This window comes from Leguminivora glycinivorella, chromosome 7, assembly GCF_023078275.1.
Source record: "Leguminivora glycinivorella isolate SPB_JAAS2020 chromosome 7, LegGlyc_1.1, whole genome shotgun sequence".
NCBI classification, from domain to species: domain Eukaryota; kingdom Metazoa; phylum Arthropoda; class Insecta; order Lepidoptera; family Tortricidae; genus Leguminivora; species Leguminivora glycinivorella.
The window spans coordinates 19,005,787-19,020,619 of record NC_062977.1 but is presented as its reverse complement, the minus strand read 5'-3'; the positions used below and the strand labels follow the sequence as shown (position 1 = coordinate 19,020,619).

The 14,833-nt window shown below is 37.2% G+C and overlaps 1 protein-coding gene across 2 annotated transcripts in view; it reads right to left on the bottom strand.

Annotated features, from left to right (window-relative positions):
• Window positions 1-14,833, bottom strand: part of LOC125227718 (protein phosphatase 1F-like) — a 132,856-nt gene that overhangs the window by 5,971 nt on the left and 112,052 nt on the right. Inside the window, exons 9-11 of one of the 2 annotated variants that reach the window (XM_048132018.1) lie at window positions 8,696-8,834; window positions 6,362-6,603; window positions 4,516-5,364 (exon numbers count right to left, since the gene is read on the bottom strand). In XM_048132018.1, coding sequence (XP_047987975.1) covers window positions 4,556-5,364; window positions 6,362-6,603; window positions 8,696-8,834 — 1,190 coding nt within the window. In that variant the 3' untranslated portion in view covers window positions 4,516-4,555. Of the gene's footprint in view, window positions 1-4,515; window positions 5,365-6,361; window positions 6,604-8,695; window positions 8,835-14,833 lie in introns of those variants that run through there. The other variant, XM_048132019.1, reaches the window with a different exon arrangement.

Here is a 14,833-nt window from a genome sequence, read left to right as displayed (position 1 = left end):
GGGTGAATAGGGAAAAACCTGACATATGGTTTTGCTGGCTTGGATTGGCCTAGGAACCTGAGATAACATATTGTTTATGGTAGAATAATTTTGAATGTCATATCGTTACCCTGATGATAAGAATCATAAAATTCATAAAGTTTAAAGTAAGTAAAGTTTCAAACAAATTTAATTATTGATGTAATTATAGTGTTGCCAGACGGTCCCAAAAGTCACCATTTTGGTGACTTTTGGCCCTCCATGGTGACATGGGAGTTACTTCCGATTTTCAGTCAAATTTGGGGACTTTTCGGGCTAGCTAAGTCTGTGTTGTGATGCTCTTTGTACCGCAGAGGTACGACATCAGTTCTTTAGAGCATTTTAAGTAAGGTCAGTGTGGGGAAGACCGTCTACCCGGAAAGACCGTCTATTGACTATAACTTTTGTGTTTATATATCTACGCCTCTCACACCTCCGAAGGTATACCAGTTTTTCATCCTCAAGCCATTGGTCTTCAGTACATATCCCTAGGACGAACACTAGTTAACAGTAATCTTGATTTGTGTTTCGAGCTCGAACACCGAGTTCAACATGGTTCCGCAAAAAATTAAAATAAAATAGAAGCAGTCGGAATATTTATATATTTTATATGTAACGTAGTCATTTAATAACCGTTTTTTCTGACAGTACTATTAATCTACTCAAAACGCGCTCAATTTCTAGTTTTATGTTCTGAAATATGTAACTTAGAAATTGTGCCTACTCAGAAAGTCCGGCATAAAAGAGAAAGGCAAGACCGGCATACGATAAACAAGGAGTTGCCAACCTTTTTTAGGCATTATTGGAAATAAGTCGAGTGTAAACGATATCAATATATAAGTACGTTTTTGGCTTATGGTAGTTGTACCGTTTTTGATTTTAACTTCGAAATACAGTTTTGGTAATAATTCGTATGGTGTTACTAAAATCATTCGAAAGTATTAAGTAAAAATAAAATATATGTGACATGGTTGTGAAGAATGATAAGAGGTGAACAGAAGTAAGCTAACACTGCATTATTCATCATCATATTTAAGTTGGTAGAATTATCATAAGTTCTACCCGTTTTTTATTATTTTTGTTATGTAGAGTGTGCAAAATGCGGCGACAAATATTTCAAAAGAGAGTAGGGTTTCAAGTTGGTCATTATTTTTATAATCAGCATTACCCAACAGGGACCGTATAGGTACCCTTAAAACGGTTTTGACCGACTATTTTACGGCTACCCGACCCTTAATTGACATTGCTGACTGTCACTTTGACACAAAAGTGGTAATGGGTGTCATCAAATATGTTTTCGGGAGTGCTGATTTAAAAATTAAACACCACTTTGGAATCTGACATTGCTGATGACTGTAACTTTGACACAAAAGTGGTCATGGGTGTGGTCAAACAGGTTCTCGGGGGTGCTCATTCCAATAACCATTACAGCCAAAAAACTGTTTGATGACACCCATGAAAACTTTTAATTCAATGTGACAGTCAACTATATCTGACGACACCTATTACGACTTTTGCGTCGAAGTGACAGTCAGCAATGTTAGATTCCAGATTGTTTATTAATTTTGAAATCAGCACCTCCGAAAACTTATTTGGCGACGACCATGACGACTTTTGTGTCAAAGTGATAGTCAGTAATATCAGATTCCAAATTGGTCATTAATTTTGAAATCAGCACCCCTGAAAACATATTTGATAATGTCTGTGACATTGCTAAGAAATGTTACCAAACTATTTCATGTTACCTAATATCCTATTACCTTTACTTAATAACCAAGTTTCAAAAACAAATAAGTAGTTGGATTTATATGAGCCTGTAATATCGTGACTAAATTGGACCTGAAAAGAAAAGGTTATGAACCCCATCTACGGGACATATGCTGGTCTTGCCTTATAAATGGAAAAATGCTTCTATGTTTAAAATTTCAACGTTATTTTATTAATTATCTAGTACATTCTGCCCTGTTATTACGTAAAATAACAACGATCATGGTTTTGGAACCTAGTCTCATATGAAATTACGGGACAACAAGCACTAGACAGTCTTCCCGTGCTCACCGCGGGGGGACGGTCAACCCGCCGAGCCTTAAAAAATGTGATTTTTATCACTTAAAATTACCATATTTCGCCAAAATATTATAAAAGCTTTGTAAAATATAATATTTGCTACCCCATAGGACCATGCGCATTACGGCAGACTACATTAATTATAGAGTTTTATCCACTCAAACTTTATTTCAAATAAACTATGCCGGTCTTGCCCGCACTGACCTTAATGTAAATATGCTAAAGACATTACTGTATATTATATTTATTTATTTCACATAAACTGGTGGACTTAATGCCTTCAGACATTCTCTACCAGTCAACCACTGGGTCAAAAAGAAACTATATAAGGATCTAATTTTTTTATTCAAATAAATGAATAACTCAGTAATGCTGCTGGTTCATTAAAGTATAGACGCCTAGTACCCAGAACACAAGCCTTCTTGAGCTTACCGTGGGCCTCAGTCAATCTGTATAAGAATGTCCTTTAAATTAACCGCTGTTTTACTCGCGCCACTTGACAAGCGGTGAAACTGTAAAGTGAAAAGTTTATAATACATGGTTTGTAAACAGAGTATGTGATTTATTTATTTAAAGTTTATTGCACAATTGAAAAAAGTACAAAGCTTAAGGTAATAATTGTGACTGTCAAGTTGTTAACAGTTTTGGTTGTCCACAGATATATGTAGGTAATTAAAACTAGAAAGATTTATTCAGTACCTTACACCAAAACCACATTTTTTTGTGGGATACTTTTCTTTTTTAACTGTAAATTCATGTTAATAAAAAAAATTATTTAGATTCCCATTAGGTTGTACATTATTTAATATTAGTTTCCGAGTATATGAATGTCTATTTATTGTAATAAATGTATACTTACCTTTACCATCACCTAGCATTCATAGAACTAGGTTTGCTAATTTTGGGTGATTTTGTCTACATTGAGATATGGAAGAATGTCTCCAAAAAATATATTGATTCTGTACTTCCTTTCTATATTACTACGTACCTACCTATATAGCTTTTCATAATTATAATGAAGCATTTTTCTTAGCTTCTATGATATGCATATTTTGCCTCTGGCTTTTGGCAATCTTAAAGCAAAGAAGGCTCACTTGGCTTGGTCATGTGCATAGAATGGATCATACCAGACTCCCGCGTCAAGTTATGCTGTCAAGTTGCAAATGCCAAGAGGCCGGTTGGACGCCCTAAACTTAGAGTTAAGGATGGCTGCAAGAGGGACCTGATCTGCTTTAATATTCAACCTCAAATTTGGGAATCTAAGGCCGACATAAGACCAGAGTGGCGCCGTGATCTTAAAGCGGGTGTAGACAAACATGACGAGGATTGGTTATAAAAGCCTCAGGCAGAAAAAACTACGCGCTGCCAGAGCCCCTCCCCTGAAATCTGATCATGTCTGCGATCGCTGTGGTAGAAGATGTCGCTCTGGTATAGGTCTCTTTAGCCACTGAAGATGTTGCTATCAGCTCCCCACAATACGTGATTTACTAGACGCTGCAATAATCTTTTGCAATACATCTATACATTATACGTGGCCAATGATGATGATAATGATGATGAAGCTAATTTTATTTTGACTATAAGACTATAACATTTAACAAAATTATATGGTACAAAATGAATATAAGTATCAATGTAAATTATATATAAATTATTTTCACACGGACCGGTGGCTGCAGTTTGCCGAGCTAGCGACTTGAATGCTTGCTGTGGCAGCTACCATAGTGGTATTAGTGGTAGAACGCCTTACTACACAAAATCAAAATGTGCACTTTTACCAATACCTCGGTCACTAAAAATAGCGGTAAAATAAAAAAGTAAATGCATAATATATGTTTCGTTTTCGTCCCATAGAAACTTTGAATTTCGCGCCTTTTTCTAGTAACAAACTTGTTTGACTATAGTTGGCAACAGTAATTTTCTGAAGTAGCTAACAAACGACCGCACTGCGATTTTAGAATTGTTTCACGTAAATGAGAGTGAGAAAGACTTACTTTCTTCTCGCTCTCACTTCCGTAAAAAAAGTTTTTTTTTAAGGATAAAAATAAAAAAATATTTTGTGAAATTATCCAATCAAACTCAAATAACATGATAAACGTGTAAGATTTTAAGAAGAGTAATCATATAAGGTCAGTAAAGTTAAATTGTGACATATATAATATACTTAAGTACTGTGTTTTTTAATTTCTTCTCATTAAATTAAGTTAGCTATCGATACTATAAAAAGGTGACTTGGGCAGTCAAATGGTGACTTTTAGGGAAACGAAACGTGACTTGTGAGTCCAGAGCACTGGCAACACTAATACTAATAGATAACGTAAGAATCTGTTGAAAACAAACAATAGACATTTTTGTTAAACTTTATTTCTTTATGTAGGTATTTATAATAAACATATTATTATAATACTGAAAAAAAGACATACTAGGGTCGTTTATTTCTGTTGTTGGAGCAAGTTTAATATTTAAATATTCATTGTCCGCAAATATCTAAAAATTCTAAGTCATCCTTTGCAAGTTTGGCACACGTAAATAATTTTGTCAATTCCAGTTTAATAATAGCTTGTCCTTTTAAACCAAAACCTTTAAAAGTATCGGCATAAATTAAAAAAAGATAATCCAGTTTATCCAATTCCCTTGTAGCATCATATTTCTTAAATGGTTTTGGTTCCAGATGATTAAGTAGAATATTTTTATTGAACCCTTCGCTACTTAGTTCGCTAGTAGCACAGGTGCACTTTTTAGCGTGATCTAAATTCGTAAGTTCGGCACAGACAAATATTCTTGCCAATTCTAGTTTAAGTACAGCTTGTCTTCGCGGGGTAAATTGTTTAAAAGTATCGGCATAACTTAAAAAAAGATGATCAGTTTTGTCCAAATGCGTACTTTCCGTTTTCTGCTTGCTGCTTATTTCTTTAATTTCAATATACTGGGGCTGTTTTTTATCTTCTGTATTTTCATTCGAGGATGCCGAGGTAGGGAAGGAGATACATGGTGATTTGCTTGGTTGTATTTGTGAAATGATTATCTTTGGTTCAGTTTTTGATAACGTAGCAGCTAATTTTGTTATCGCTCTTGGAGTTATATTCGGTTCAAAATTTTTCTCTATTTTTGATTCTGACGAATTATTTTCGGTGGTTTCTGTGCCTATGGATCTATCAGAACTCTGCATAATATCAGTTAAAACCATATCCGTTAACTTGGTTGCTGATAACTCGGGAGAATTTTGAATTGTCTTGTAATAATTCCATAATATCTTAAACTTTTCGTCCGCTGTTCCACCTGAAATAATTACGTCGATATCAGTAGATTCCGTATTAAGTAGATACATACCTACCGAAGACAGTAGGCGTGTTATGTATTGAAAAGAATACAGGCTCGTAACAAAAGCAAGCAATGTTAATTATAGAAACAAGATTATTACGTAAATAAGCGCATAATATTAAACAATCAGCCGGGAAGTATGATTGTAGTGCCAGAATAAATTTTAGATGACAACGAAAGTGTGAAAGATGTAGCATAATATAAGCGGAGCAAACAAAGCATCATACAGCAAACCTGCAAAGCAAACAAGACGATTGATAACAATCGGGTTAAGATACTCTTACCTTTTATGAAATGCTTTATTGAACGTGATGAAACTGTTGAGACACTCGTCATAAAATGTCTCAAAAATAAACCTTTAGTACCTAACGTTTTACAAGATTCTGTAGATGTTTGAAAAAAAAACCTAAACAAAGAAGCTTATTACAATCGTACTTAACAACAGAGTTATAGTAACAGGTGGAAGACATACCTAATCCAATAAAATTGTTTTCCTGGAAGGTCACGGCTCAGTAGTTGACGACAGGAAAATCAAGTATCGTGAAGCTTATGTACTTATAATTATTTTATTCGTATATCAAGTCGTCCTATCGAAAGTTTTTTTACATACACTGGTATAAAAATAGTAAATACCTTTGCCGTCCGTAACTTGAGGTTGTTCCGTGTACAAGGGTGTTCCACTTCAAGTGACATTGTTATAGCTGGATCGCTATTCTCCCAGTGTTTTAGGGCATATTGTTCTATATCTTCCATACCTGTGTCAGCTGGAGGCGTCCGCGCCCAGGTCATCAGCGTCGACCGCAGTCTCATGGCCGAGGTCTTTGTTTTGCTGTCACTGTCGGAGTTGCCGACGCCGTTGTCGGCCAGCTCAGCCTTGGGCTTGCACTCCGGCGCTGCAGTTTTATAGTCGGGTCACCCCAGTCTTCAAGACCACATTGTTCTATTTCTGACATACCTGTGTGAGCTGGAGGCGTCGGCGCGGCGACGTGGTTCCTGGCCTCCGCATCCAGGTCATCAGCGTCGACCGCAGTCTCAGGGCCGAGGTCTTCGCTATCACTGTCCGAGTTGTCGACGCCATTGTCGGGCAGCTCGCCCTCTGGCTCGCAGTCCGCCGCCGCGCCGTCCATGCCGTGGTGCTTGGCGTCCGCGTCCACGGCAAAGGGCGGCAGCGACGCGTTCACCAACGCGTTGTCCAGCCTGAGTAGGATTATTGAGATGAGTGAACACATTTATTGCATGATTTTCAGTATACATACTAGAGTAGTAGCTACCATACTTTTGCAGCTTTACTTTATGATATTATGATACCTCTTCGAATCTAGGCAACTTCAATTTAGAAATATTCTAGGTTACACCACCAGTTGCAAGAAGTTCACTGACTAGGTACACCACAGGTCTTTAAAGAAAACTGAAACTTTTGATTTGTGCCAGTATCTAAACTGGCTCAATTCAACCCATTTTTCGTATCTTAGGAAAGGGGCGAGGGTTTATAGGGAATAATCTGCGAAAGCGTCCCAAATGATTTGGGATTGAAATTGTTTTATTCCGGAAGGATTAAGTGGGTTAGACTGTAATAAGAATATAATAATGATAAACAGAGGAGTGGATCGGATTAGGGGCCGGGCCGAAAAACCCCGTTTTCAGTTAAAATTAATTGTAACTACGTTCTAAGATTAAGGATCAGCGTTATATCACAATAGATACCTATAGATATAATATGTATTTACGTTTTTAAGCGCTGGTGGCCTAGCGGTAAGAGCGTGCGACTTTCGATCCGGAGGTCGCGGGTTCGAACTCCGGCTCGTACCAATGAGTTTTTCGGAACTTATGTGCGAAATGTCATTTGATACTTGCCAGTCGCTTTTCGGTGAAAGAAAACATCGTGAGGAAACCGGACTAATTCCAATAAGGCCTAGTTACCCTTCGGGTTGGAAGGTCAGATGGCAGTCGCTTTCGTAAAAACTAATGCCTACGCCAAATCTTGGAATTTAGTTGTCAGAGCGGACCCCAGGCTCCCATGAGCCGTGGCAAATGCTGGGATAACGCAAGGAGGATGATGATGTATTTACGTTTTTAGCATTCGTTTAATATTTCTAGTTTTTTACATATTTGTGTTCGGGAAACAGGACCCTTGTTGTCCTTATCTCAGAGTCAGAGTCCACATCGATGACTCACAAGATTAACTTAAGCGCCTCGTCGATGCTGATATACGTATAATAAATATATAAGATCGTGCGTGGACTCTGAATTTAGTTTAAAAGTTAGGCAGGCAACCGATATTTTCAAGGTCGTCTAGTTTTGATTTCGCTATTGAGAGACTGGCATAGTAACCTACGCAAAAACTGGTTATTTTATCGGTAGGCGCGTTTTGATTGCCTAATTATCAAATGCTGCAGCCCAAGACAAAATCAGGTTGTTAGAGATAGGTTTACATAGGTACTTGAGTAATACGAATCTGCATGGGAGATATTTGTGTAATGCCAACACTTTCTTTAAGTTCTGAGTCAAATCGAGAATTACATACCTACTTGGGAATTTTTACTTGGTGCTTCGTAGGTATTTCGGTTACGACATAGAATACCTAGCTACTTTTAACATTACCTACCTATCTCATCAGCAGTTAGTGTGGTCAACATATATTAGTAGCGGATGAAACATGGTAAAAATACTTGCCACAATATTTTCTGTTTTTTTTTTCTCTTAGCTTTTTTCATAGCATATTAGACAAAAAAGTAAATACTGATAACGCATAATCTGATCCCTAAAATGCTTTTTGCTCGTGATATTGGCTCATATTCTACGTTGATTGATCAATAGTACATTACATCAGAGGCCGGGAAAATGAGGATTTCCGGCCAAGTGGGTATATACGGCCGAGCGAGCGTGCGAGAGGGGATAGGGATACGAGGCCGGGAATCCGTTTTCACGCCGAGGCATGTATAGTGCTTTTCTCAAACATACAATGAAATAAAAAAAAATGCTCTAAAAGACAATATTTTATTTATTAAGTAACCAAATACAAATACACTCAAACGTCAAGTGTGACAAGTATCCAGGTCACACAAAAATTAAAAAAAAAAGTGACATGACAGTATTGACAGCTTACTTAAAAAAGTTACTTTGCAGGCCTAGGCCTAAAAAATAATATGAAATCCCTTTACAGTCCTCTCGAGTTGTTGCGCCCAAAAAGCGATACTTCCCAGCCCATTTTAAGGAACGTAAAGACAATATTTCATTGCATGTTTGAGAAAAAATAATAGTATCATTGTGTAAACATAGTATAGTGTACCCAAGATCCATGGGCGGGCGATTGTCGGCGGCGATGTCACGCGGGTCCTTCAGGAACACCACGATTATGGAGATGTTGTCGCAGGAGCCCTGCCTTTTCGCCTGCACTATCAGCCGCTTCGTCACTGCCTTCAAGTCATCTGGGGACAACGATGTTTTTTCATTACAAAGTCATTAAAACAGTCATGAGTTATGGCAATACAGTGTGAAATTTTAGGCTATCCAGACGGATGGACTATAGTGATTAATTAAAAAAAAAGATATACGTATTTGTTTGTTAGTACCTACCGGTGGCAACGTGTGCTCCATCTATGGAAAATGTTTCCAGTATAGAAAGTCTAAATGATTTAAGAGTCATTCCAAGCAAATTTGACAGCGATTTTGATAACCCCGCCGTTGCAAGAGTTATTTTTTTTTTTATTTATTTATTTTAGTTAATTACAAACATAAATCTCTAATCAATTTACATAGTATCGTTAAACCAATAAGGTTTGTCTCGATACCTATAAAGTTAAGTAAGCGGCGTACTGAATTTCATAGAATAGAAGTTATGAGATTTTAATACTTTTAATAACACTTGCACCGACGGAGCTGTCAACTTCAACTTAGCTGGTTATGACTTTATTAGATTGGCAAGTATCTAGTACCTACCTTTAACAGAAGTGTTTATCGTGGGATAAAGACTTAGCTTTAATTCAAAAGAGAATGAAATAGACAATCATGGATAAACATTTTACTTGGAAAGTAGAATCCATAATTAGTGATTACAGCACAAAACGCAACCAACTTTAATATTGATCTCTTACGTTGATAATCGCATTCCTGCGTAACATGCATAATGTGAAGGTAGCATTCATTACGTTCACTATTTTAATGAGCTAAAATACCTAATCGAAATTCCAATATACATTACACACAGCAGCACCATCTTATTAATGCAGAGATAATTGTGGCAACCATCAAAATTTCAGAAATTTCTCATCTGATTTTGTCTTTGCATGATTAAAACTGGCGAAGACTGACGTCTAATGTTTCAACAATGAATACATTAATTACCGTCAACTGGGGTCATTTTGATTCGTGGGGTAAATTTTGATTGTTGAATTTTGCACTAAAATTTTAACAAACGTTTTAAAAACCTTTTCTTTATAAATCGATGGTCAATGTTACCCCACGAACGAGGTCATAAAGATCGCCAAAATATCCTAATTCCTAAATATCAACATCATCCAGAAACTATGTGATATATAGTTACTTCACAGGGAGGAAGAGGCCAGGAAATTTATTATTGGATATTAAAGGTCAGACCAAAATTTCACGAATATTTTTGTACAAACTGTGTAAAAAGTACACAAAAATTAAAGATATATATGGAGTGAAATTACAGCAGCATAAATATTTCTCAGCGTCAGGCATCCTGAATTTCTCAAGTCTTTAACATAGCTAAAATATCAGTGTGTCATCCTGCGCCAAGGTGTTGCAAAGTCTATTATGTTCGCAATTTGTTGCAGCACAATGGCGAATGGCTGGGACGGATATGGAGCAACGATGTTTATGTTTCCATTGGTCGCAAATCTGAGGCACTATTCGACTTTGCCTTATTAGACAATTTGTTAAGACGAAATGCACAAAATAAGCAAATTTAATCACTGCACCTACAGTGCAGTGAAGTGTAGGGATCACATTCCCTGCTTATTGAGCTTAAATTTTACCGGTCGGTGACATTGCTATTTTACTCACTCGTCATATCATCATGACACAACTCATATTCTGACGCGAGAGGCTTTTGGAATGATGACTTTAAGAAAGTTTTTTAAAAAGATTTGCTATGTCACAAGCATTAAAAACTATGAATAATCGCGCCCCCGCGTGTATGCAAGGATGTCCTTGTTCTGTCTCGCGATGAGTCAGCGCACCGCTAGTGTGCCCCTTCTGTACGTGATGCGCCTTAGGTGTCTGAGCCCGTTATCCTCGTTTATATAATTTTCGCATCGGTTACTGCCTAGATTTTAGCAGTCACCGTTATTCAAAACGCGAACTGTGAAGCTACATTTCGTAATTGCATTTTAACCTTTTCAGTCAGACAATAAGCATTGTGAGTACTTGAAATGTTTTCATTTTACGCGGATGACATGGTAAGAAAAAAGACAACCTATTGTCCCGGATTTTTTAGAACCTCTTTTTGACACATTTCCATTGAAATTTGTAGAGATGTGGCTAAGACGAATCGTTTGCAAAATCTAGCGATTATTTACGAATTGTTTGAATCGATTGTATGATGGGATGTAATTGAAAATTTAATTGAAATTGTAAACTAGAAACTTAACAAAGCACCGATTGCTAAAATCTTGTCACTGAAATAAGCCGCGAAATTCAAATTTTCTTTTTTACGATAAACGATTTGTTCGTTAATATTAGTAATAAACCTGTTTTCATCTTATTTAATTTTATTGTAATTTTTACTTCTTTAAAGTATCGTATATTATAATAAAATAATCGATTTCTATCAACTGACGGAAATGTCATTTGAATCGAAGTGATAGACTCTGCTACAGCACTAGTTTAAAAATAAAAATGAACGATAAATGACATGATAAGTAAATGCTGTGTGATAAATTAATATCGTAAAATACTCACCAACAAAGATCCGCAAAAATATAACATGTGTTAGATTATGTTTAAAGTAAGCGAAATATTGTTTTTAAGTACTTGATTTTTTTAAATATTATTACAGGATTTTATTTAAAATCTCATTAGGTGGCGCGAGTTTACGTTTTGTGGACGATGTCATGTGTCAAAAAGAGGTTCTTACAAATCCGGGACAATAAAGCTTGCTTATGCATCATCATAGAAAAGAGTAAAACGTCGAGAATGCTAATATTGAAAAAGTCTATTCTGAAAATTTTAACAATAGAACACTAGCACAAACTGAGAATGATTTCTTAAAAATATCGCAAAGAAAATAGGTCAATGAAAGTAAGCCGACCACAGTTAACTATACGGACATTGAGATGTTTTAAAACGTTCTCTTTTTTACAAAGAGTAACTTTAGAGATATTAATGCAAACAAAATAATGTTTTGAAGTGGTTTTTGCTAACGATAAGAGTTTTGGGTTTTCCATGATCATGATGCATGCAACTGTCGAAATATCGGAAGCTCGGCAAAAATGAAAAATGAAAAAAGTAATCACGGTCTATATCCCGGTCAGTATAAGTTTGCTAACGCGCGATGTCTACAGATCGCCTACTTAAAATATAATATATTCATTGCATTAAGTCAATTAAGTGAGACATTAAAGTCACATGAAGGGCGGCTACCGATCCTAAACAACTTGAGTGGCGTGAGTGGCGTCAAGCCCAGACGACGTTCTTTGAATTCGCAAGAAACAATGTTGATTAAACTCGACGAGGCCCAATTGGGCACGGCCGACACCCGAGCCTGGTAATATATTCATCAGTCGCGTGGAATTCGCGCGTTATGACTCTGGCCAGTAACGTCATACCTAATAGCGCTAACTAGAGGTGCGCTGAAAATGATTGGGCTAATTGGCTGTTTGTCGCATGACCTGAAGACACGCCCTTTAGGGAGCGTCTAGTTGCCACTGTTCATAGAAGCATAGTTAGAATTTAATTAGGTAACTCATTAGCGAGAAGGTTTTCATTATAAATGTCTTTGCAGTGTAAACTGAAAGTCACGAAAAATAATTTGCTAAGCAACTAAGGGCCAATTGCACCAAAGACAATTTAGCATACAGTAGTAAACGTAATGAAACTTATCACACAGTACAATGTAGACAGATTGGTGCAAGGTGCAACGGTAATATAAGATAATCATAATCATAATATCGTTTATTGCACCATGGTAAAAAGTTGACACAAAAAAACCCCAGTAGGGTGTTGCAAACAAGTTCCCAGACTTACGCTAAGGATAATCAAATTTACTTACATGCTATAATTGAAAAATAACTGTAATATTATCTTATAACAAAGTTATGGTTACTTAAAATTATCTTCAAAGAATTCTGTAAATGAGTAAATAGTATGACTTTTCTGTAAGGAATGATTTCAACTTTTTTGAGTACGCCGCATCTGTTTGCTCTGACTTGATGTAATTTGGGAAGTGATTGTAACTGACTTGATGTAATTTGGGAAGTGATTGTAACATTTAACTGCAGAATAATGAGGGCTTTTGCGATATGTTTCTAGATTTGGGACGGGTAGTTCAAGCTTATACTTTAATCTTTTGTTGGGTACTTCTCTGAAAGTGTTTATATGTTTTCGTACATATATGCCTAATTCAAATAGTTAAATATATACATGGCAGAGTGAGTAGGCCAAGTTTCTTAAAAATAAGTCTACAACTATCCCAATATCCAATACCCATTAGCACACGGACACATTTTTTTTGCATTACAAAAAGGTCGTGTACATCCGTACTATTTCCCCATGTAATGATCCCATACCGTAACCATGAATTTACGAAGGCATGGTAGGCGGTTAGGGCTGTAGCTAAGTTAGTGGTTTTCCGAAGTGTAAAAAGTCCATATAGAAATTGGGATATCTTAGTTTTAGTTAGTTCTATGTGTGTTTTAAAATTAGTATGACTATCAAGGGATAAAAGTAGATAATAAATCAGACATGTTGTTGAACTCTCTGCAATAAAACCTGTCTAATTAGGGAGTGTCCCAAAACTTTATGTCTGTAACTTTGTTGCAAAAAGTAACGGTTCATGTACTTAGTCCGAAGAAGCACCTATGAGCGTGTACTCGGACAGCACGCCTTGACTTTGCTCGCTATTTCGGGGCGCGGCCGCCGCCGCCCTTGCTTTTTACCCTGTTTGGTCTGGCTCGCGGCCAACCGCGCCCCGTCGTGCTCTGCGGGTTTAAACGAACTCGGCAAAAACTCATACGACTCATGATACTAATAAATGTTTCATAAAGGTCTAGTTTTCACATAACAGCTAGAAAACCGGTAAAAAGAGAGCTGTAGTAGCATACTGGTAATTCTTGCAATTATTAACTGCCTTTGGTATTTGATGTGGTATTTTTATTTACTAAACGATTAGTAGGAATCTCAGCTGCAAAGCACGAGTCATTCCGCTAAATTAGTCTCATATCTCCGACACCTAATCAGATGGAAGTATTTCCTTTCACGCGACGCGGAAGCGGCCGCAGTTATCTGGATGACTCGGATTGGAAGCCCCGCGCGGGTTCAGCGGAGGCGATGATCGGGGCGATTACCGCAGTAACGGCGCGGCGGAATGCGCCGCCATTGTTGCGGCCTGCAGCAAAAACTCGTGCAGCGCTGCACCTGTCCGTCTCCGTCTACACCTGACCAAGTGAAAAAGCCCTACATTGCCCGTACATGATCACCGTCTTACTTCTTACATGCTTTTTATGAATATTAATTATCACTGTCATTAATCTAGGTATCTTTAGCAGTTGCCAAAGTAAATACTAATTAGAGTAGACGATGGCCTTTTTTATCATTGAAGGGCAGGAAAGGAACATAAACATAACATTAAGTTAAGTTTCTAATGGGTCGGCAACGCGCATGTGACACCCCTTGAGTTACAGGCGTACATAGGTTGCGGTGACCGCTTTCCACCAGGCGGGCCGTTTACCTGTTTGTCACCGACGTGGTATAAAAAAAGTGTACTGCACTCGGAGCACTTTGAAATGCAAAAACTCAACTCATTTGCACATTAATGATGATCATAAACGCAATTTGATAAACATACACGATATTCCCGTAAGTATACGATATGCCGAAACGATTAGAAACCGTGCATTGTATGTATAAACTACGCCATGATAGTGTCCCGAGCATAATAACGGAGGTAGGCAGGATAATTGTAGTAGGTCGGAAATCGTATCTAAGGAGAAGGCAGACGCAGACAGGGAGGGAGGCAGAGGATCAAGTGCAATTTTCCGCCGAGTTCAGTGCAACGTGCATATTCCCAGGCTCCCAGCAAAAGTTCTACATAAATATCGACACCAGAGCTAACTTTATTCAGCAGCGTGGAGCATTAAATTCCTTACATACATTATTCATCCATCATAGATTTTAGTGACGTACATAAATGACTTATCAACGCGGCTACAAATAGGTACGTACAGTCATTAAAAATAATTTAGAC